Source organism: Ixodes scapularis, unplaced genomic scaffold (genome assembly GCF_016920785.2).
Source record: "Ixodes scapularis isolate PalLabHiFi unplaced genomic scaffold, ASM1692078v2 PGA_scaffold2__306_contigs__length_199485367, whole genome shotgun sequence".
NCBI classification, from domain to species: domain Eukaryota; kingdom Metazoa; phylum Arthropoda; class Arachnida; order Ixodida; family Ixodidae; genus Ixodes; species Ixodes scapularis.
The window spans coordinates 57,754,318-57,760,317 of record NW_024609857.1 but is presented as its reverse complement, the minus strand read 5'-3'; the positions used below and the strand labels follow the sequence as shown (position 1 = coordinate 57,760,317).

At 45.8% G+C, this 6,000-nt stretch overlaps 1 protein-coding gene across 2 annotated transcripts in view; it reads right to left on the bottom strand.

Moving 5' to 3' along the window:
* Nucleotides 1-685: 685 nt before the first annotated feature.
* LOC8025092 (medium-chain acyl-CoA ligase ACSF2, mitochondrial) overlaps nucleotides 686-6,000 on the bottom strand; it is a 32,829-nt gene continuing 27,514 nt past the window's right edge. For both annotated transcript variants that reach the window (XM_029987458.4, XM_040505151.2), the window contains 5 exons: nucleotides 5,880-5,987; nucleotides 2,219-2,364; nucleotides 1,910-2,051; nucleotides 1,694-1,789; nucleotides 686-976 (listed from right to left, as the gene is read on the bottom strand). In XM_029987458.4, the coding sequence (XP_029843318.3) occupies nucleotides 857-976; nucleotides 1,694-1,789; nucleotides 1,910-2,051; nucleotides 2,219-2,364; nucleotides 5,880-5,987 (612 nt within the window). In that variant the 3' untranslated portion in view covers nucleotides 686-856. The remainder of the gene's footprint in view (nucleotides 977-1,693; nucleotides 1,790-1,909; nucleotides 2,052-2,218; nucleotides 2,365-5,879; nucleotides 5,988-6,000) is intronic.

Below are 6,000 nucleotides of genomic sequence, written 5' to 3'. Positions count from 1 at the left end.
CAAACCTTGAGGTTCGACGTCATAATCGAGATTCAACAAACCTAAACTTTGATGTCAACAACTACAACTGATATCCAACAAAAATCACAAGGAAATGCTTATAAAACTTTATGCCAAGAAAGCAATTTTAATGCTACCCCCCCCCCCCCTCCCCCCCCCCGAAAAAAAATATGATGCTTGTATTGTTGTTGCTAACAAAGGTGGAACGATTGAGACTGACATGGCACAGTTAGCGACCGCCAATATCGCACCGCATGTGCCATTAAAAACGGCAGAGTACGGTGATGCCCACAGTCGTGAAATGCCTCATGCAGAAAACCAATGCCATTTCTACCATTAAACATTCAAGAAAATTACTTCTTGCTTTTGAAGCAGAAACTTGAGTATTATCCCAACTACCACTGCTACATACGGGCAAAGTTCGAGCTATCAGCAATGCAGTGCTTTTTCCAATGCAAAAAACACTATACTTTTCTCAGTTAACACCCTGTAAAAGAATGCTGAGGCTGGGATTGTTTGCCCACCCAGACCCGGCTGTTCGGGAAAAGAAGAAACAATTTCCGAGGTCTTGAAACACCCGGAGAAGTGCCAATTGCTACTTCAAGCAAAAGCGTAAATGCCATGGTTAAGTCACTCGCAGACCTAAGCACTCCTGTAATAGCCATCCCAATTACATCCAGGAACGAGCACGTTTGAGCAGCTTTATTCCATCAGCAGGTGTGGCCAATCACACTGAATCGTAAAAGTAGTTGTAGAACCAAACAAGTGTTGCCCTGATAATGAAAACAATTCAAACAAATGAGATGCCTTGAATAATCCACTGTGGATATCAAAATGGATGTGCTTGGAGCATGCCCTACAGCCCGAGCTTCTCTTGGGCTTCTGTCCTCATCTTGATCTTCTGAACCTGCCCGAGTGCAGACTTGGGAAAGGAGTCCACAAACAGGACATACTTCGGAATCGAGGCTTCACTAATCTGGAAGAAAAAAAACTATGTATGCCTTTTTCATAACTATTCACATGCCTGGCAACGTGTTAAATTTGCCAAGAAATAAAACCAATATCAACAGCCACACAAAATTTAGCATTCATTGAGTTCCGCCAGACAAAAGAATGAACTGTAAAAATGCATTCCCTTCCAATTGCATTAAAATTTATCTTGTCTGTGAGGAAGCACACTTTGATACTCTGTCCAGACATTACTGAATATGGCACCTTGTAGATTTGTTTGCCCCGATATCCGTCTGCATGCTTTAGTTCCCTCCCCCCCTCCCTCCCCCTCCTTCCTTCCTTCCTTCCCCCTTCTTCCCTCCCTCCCTCTCCCTCCCTCCCTCCCTCCCTCCCTCCCTCCCCCCCCCCCCCCCCCCCCCCCCCCACCGCCGACACCTCAACCAACAACGGAGCACGCTTCACTGCCTCGTCATTGCGCGTTCCCTGCACACTCTATGTTGTCCGTTGATTGGTGTGCCCCTCCTAGCGTTCCGATGCGCCAAACACACATTTTTAAACACTTTCGGTTTGTGCTCATGTTTAAAGCAAGAATGCACAAACAATATTTAACTTTCAAGGACACAAACAATGTCGAGCCTTTCATAAACATTTCTCGGTGTGAAAACACCCATTACTCCAAAAACTGTTATAATTCAGTGGAGCTTCCCTTCAAGGGCAACAGGTAAGCAAGCATAGATCTTACCTTTTCCTTACAGAAATCCTTGACCTCTTCCTCGGTGACGGTGGATTCAGGCTTTAGCTTCAAACAGGCGCAGATCTCTTCAGAAACTGCCACAACCTAGGGGCACAGAGGTAATGTCACTCAATTGTGCAATGAAACGCCATCGCACCACGAAAATAGACACGATTTAAGGTTTCCACTTTTTCCAGGAGGCCCCGCAGAAAAAGCCAGCCCTACCTGCGCCTCTTCGACGGCTGCGTGGGAGGAGAGGCACTCCTCGATCTCCCGGCAGTCGACGACTTCCTCGCCCCGGCAAATCCTGTCCTGGATGCGGCCGCAGATAGTCAGGCGGCCGTCCTCGCTCAGGGTTGCCTCGTCTCTGCAGTCGGAAGTCGGCGAGAGACATTTAGAACCCGGCATTCTCACCCTATACGACGTCGGTTCCTCAACAGTTCATCTCGAGAAAACCTCCATTTCTCTCGACTTGTCATGTAAATGGCAAAACATGCCCCGCCACTTCTACGATCAAACAAAACAGCCGCTTGCCCGGTGTGGTACCAGCCGTCTCGAATAGCTTCCTCTGTCTTCTTCTTGCTTCCGCAGTAGCCCATGAACACAGGGTGGCCTCTCACGCACAGCTCACCCCTGCTGTTTGAGGGCACCAGTTTGTTCTCGGAGTCCACCACCTTCACCTGCACCGATTCCACAGAAAGAAAAACACCGTCAACTACCAGGAAGCTCCTTACTGCCTGTTCTCCGCAAGTGTTGCCAAGCTTACTACAGTATAGACCACTTACAACGTAACCGCTTATTGTGCAGGACTGGGTATAACGCGGTTTTTTTAAACCACCGGTTCGCCTCCCATAGAACTCCATGTAATTACATACCGCTTAAAATGCAGGCGCGCGAAGGGAAATACCGGTTATAGTGCGGTTTCTGGAACAGCCCGCCAACCGCGCCGACGACCCGCGCAGCGAGCACGCTTCCCTGTGCGACACTAGATAACGGCGCTGACGGCGCGGGGCAAGGAGGTTGCTCGAAGAAGCGAAGAGAGAGGCTTCAGTTGCCATAGTGACGGAGGGACCCACGCATGTGTCGTTCACGTGCGTGCGTCCCTCCGCTGCGTTGGAAAACAACCGCAACGACAGACCAATCGCAGGTCGAGGAGAAGTGTTCGCGCGCGTTGCACGCCGGTCGCGGGATGGCTTCTATCCGCAAACATGGCGTCGGTTGTGATCGTCGTCGTAGACAGCGTGGGGGAGCTCATCGTTCCGCGTAAAAGCGCTATCCTTTACTGTGAATTTTCGTTCTGTGTTGCTATGATAACCCAGCAAGTACTAGAAGGGAAGATCCACCTACTCGTGCGGCGATGTCATGGCGGCACTCTCAAGACGGCAGAAACGCCCGTGTCGTCGTGTTTGTTTACTTAGACTACAGTGGTGATTTCTAAGCATTTGTGTCCTCGAACACCCCCGGATTTCTTATTTGGCGCATTTTCATGCGTGTGCTCAAGTTAAAGGTATTACTGGCGCATACCATATGAAGGATGCGAATTTTCACGCGTTTTCATCACCGGAGAGAAGTGATTAGGGTTAGCAATCCTGAACGCTCGCAACATCCATCCGCAAACCGCGACGCCGTTAAAAAGGCTGCGCCAGGCAAAAGCCGCTCATTTCTTTCAAAATGTGTGACACACTTGAGACAGAACTATACTAGTCTGGTGAAATAAAGACTTTCCTCATACTAAGCTTTATTTTTCATCTAACATAAAATAAATTCTTTTACAAAGGTAAGATGTCTCATTGCATGTATTTTGGCCTGAAAAATTGATGTTTTGGTTATAGCGCGGTACCGCTTATAGTGCGGATTTTCGCGACTCCTGCGACATACGTTTTATGCGGTCTACACTGTACTGGGTACCAATGCGCAATTCGGGTACTTTTAGTGGTACAGTCACGTCTCACTGACACAAACCCCATTAATATGAATACCCCGCTACATGTGCAACATTTTCGGGGGCAAACTGGGCAAATACGTGCACATTTTGTCTGTATATTATGGAGAACTTGCATTATGGCCACTTTACGAGGGAAACGAAGGTGTCCAAATTAATGAGACATCACTGTATTCGCACGAAGGAAGAATCCGCAGAACGGTGTGCTGTGGCGTCAGCAGTGAGTGCAACCCCCTCAACTTCCTCGTTCACATGGAAGAAGTCTAAATTAGAAGCTTAATTTAGCAGTTTCTACTCTCGATATTGAAGCTTTTTAACAAAATACTGTTCAAAGTAAACTGATCTGCCACCAAATTGGGATTGATCTGTACTGTCCGAGCATCCCCTCCGCTCCTTCGTTGCGGAGCAGCTGACGTCACCGCCGTGCATAGCCCAAGTGTGCTGCTTATGTCATGTGATGCGCATTCCACAAAAAAAAATGTCAGATTTCTATCTTGTGTAAATACTGCCTACAAACTACCTACTGCTTAAAAAAAAAAAAAAAAAAAGAAACGTGGCCAGCGAGTTGTTCTTGAAAAAGGCATCCTCGTTGTTTGTGACTGTTCGAAACCCTTCAATGGCATCCAGCCTTGAAAAATGGCATCTCAGACTAGGAAGCTGCAATTTTTATCTTCAGAGATGCATTCAAAATCTCTAGCAAATTATTATTTTAAAATTCCCCGACTTTTCCATGGTTTTCCCTGACAATTTCAGGTGGAATTTCCTGACCACTGTACAGATGGTGAAATATATACGACAATTACAACACAAGGCATTGAGCACTGAGCACTATGAGGATGATTTTGCATGGGCTTAATCCACCTTGCATATTCCGAAATACATTCGAGTTCGTCCAGTCCAGTTAAACAAGCACTTTCTTGCAGCCGACATCATTGTTGAAAAACCCACTTCCGAAAACACAATGAAAACATGACACTCAACCACACACGTCAATAAATGAATGGTAGCATGGCTGCCAGAGGCACACTTTCGGCTTAAGACTTGGATTGGGGTCGTAGCCTTCCCATTCGTTACAAAATCTAGTAGTTATAACTGGATCTAGCCTAGTGTCGTACCCTCAACCCAATCCAATCCAAGGCTTGGACTAAATTTCTCAGCTCTTCCCTTTGTACCGGGAAGCACACTCTACATCGGGCAAGCAGAGCCTGCACCCCGTTCTAAGCAGAAATTATTGCCTTTTTTTGTGCCCTCAAGTCTTTGCTCGGGGCATTCAAAGGCATATCCGGCTCATTTTCCCTGAAAGGGCTTGCTTTTTGACAATATCCCCGATTTTTTCTCGTAAAACATTTCCCTGACAATTCCCGGTTTTCCCGGTCGCTAGACACCCTGTGCATTTCAGTGTAGCATTCACCCCAGAAAAATCCCAAGATCTGTTGATCGAGCTCCCCGCAGTTTTCGATGGCAACCTGCTACTGTCAAGACCATTATAACAAAGTCGGTTATAAATAGCGGCTACAGCAAAGCGATTACGATTTCCCATTCCCTTTTGCACTTTGGTAACCGGAGTCAATTGTAACAAAATAGTGGATTTAGCGAAGTGATTTCCGATACCCTTTGACTTCGTTATAACCGGTCTCGACAGTATTTGAAAGCAAATACTTATTCTAGTGTTTCTTTACGGATGGCATTATGATGACATCTCGCAGAGTAAAATTGGCCACAAGATTGTACACTTCCAAGATATTTTTAGCTGAGCCAAGGCCCAGTTTCTTCACATTGTACACGGCATAAGTTTTGGAAAACATGGCACGTGTTGCTAGCTATATATAAAAAAAAAATATTTAAATGTAATTTTGCCTAAACTTATGTTTGCCACCTTTACTCACAAAATAAAAACTGGATGGCAGTCTTGCACCGTGGACAAAGCACCTCAATCAAGTGTTTCGAAAGTTGAATCTTGTTTTTCTTCAAACAAAGCTTTATTTCTACGGCCACACAGAAAAAGTGTTGAATGTCAAAATGCATGTTTTAAGGCTGCAGTGTGACCGCTGGTTTTACCCAGATATAGTAAGTCACAATAGTGGCCAGGTCGAGTTGTTAATTGAAAAAGCATGAAACACCACTGTCATAAAATCAAACTTCAGGGTTGCTCAGAATCTAAAAAAGTGAAGCCAACAAAGTGCCCTTTTTTTTTTTTTTTTAAAGGGAAGAGAAATTTGTTTACATCAACTTAACGACACAATAGGTTGTTACCTCAACATGATCCACGGGTGTGCCAACCGTGCGCATCCAGTCTTCACCTGACCATTCTGGTTTCGAAACTGCAATGGCCGGACTGCATTCTGCTGAACCGTAGATCACCTAAACAAAAAAA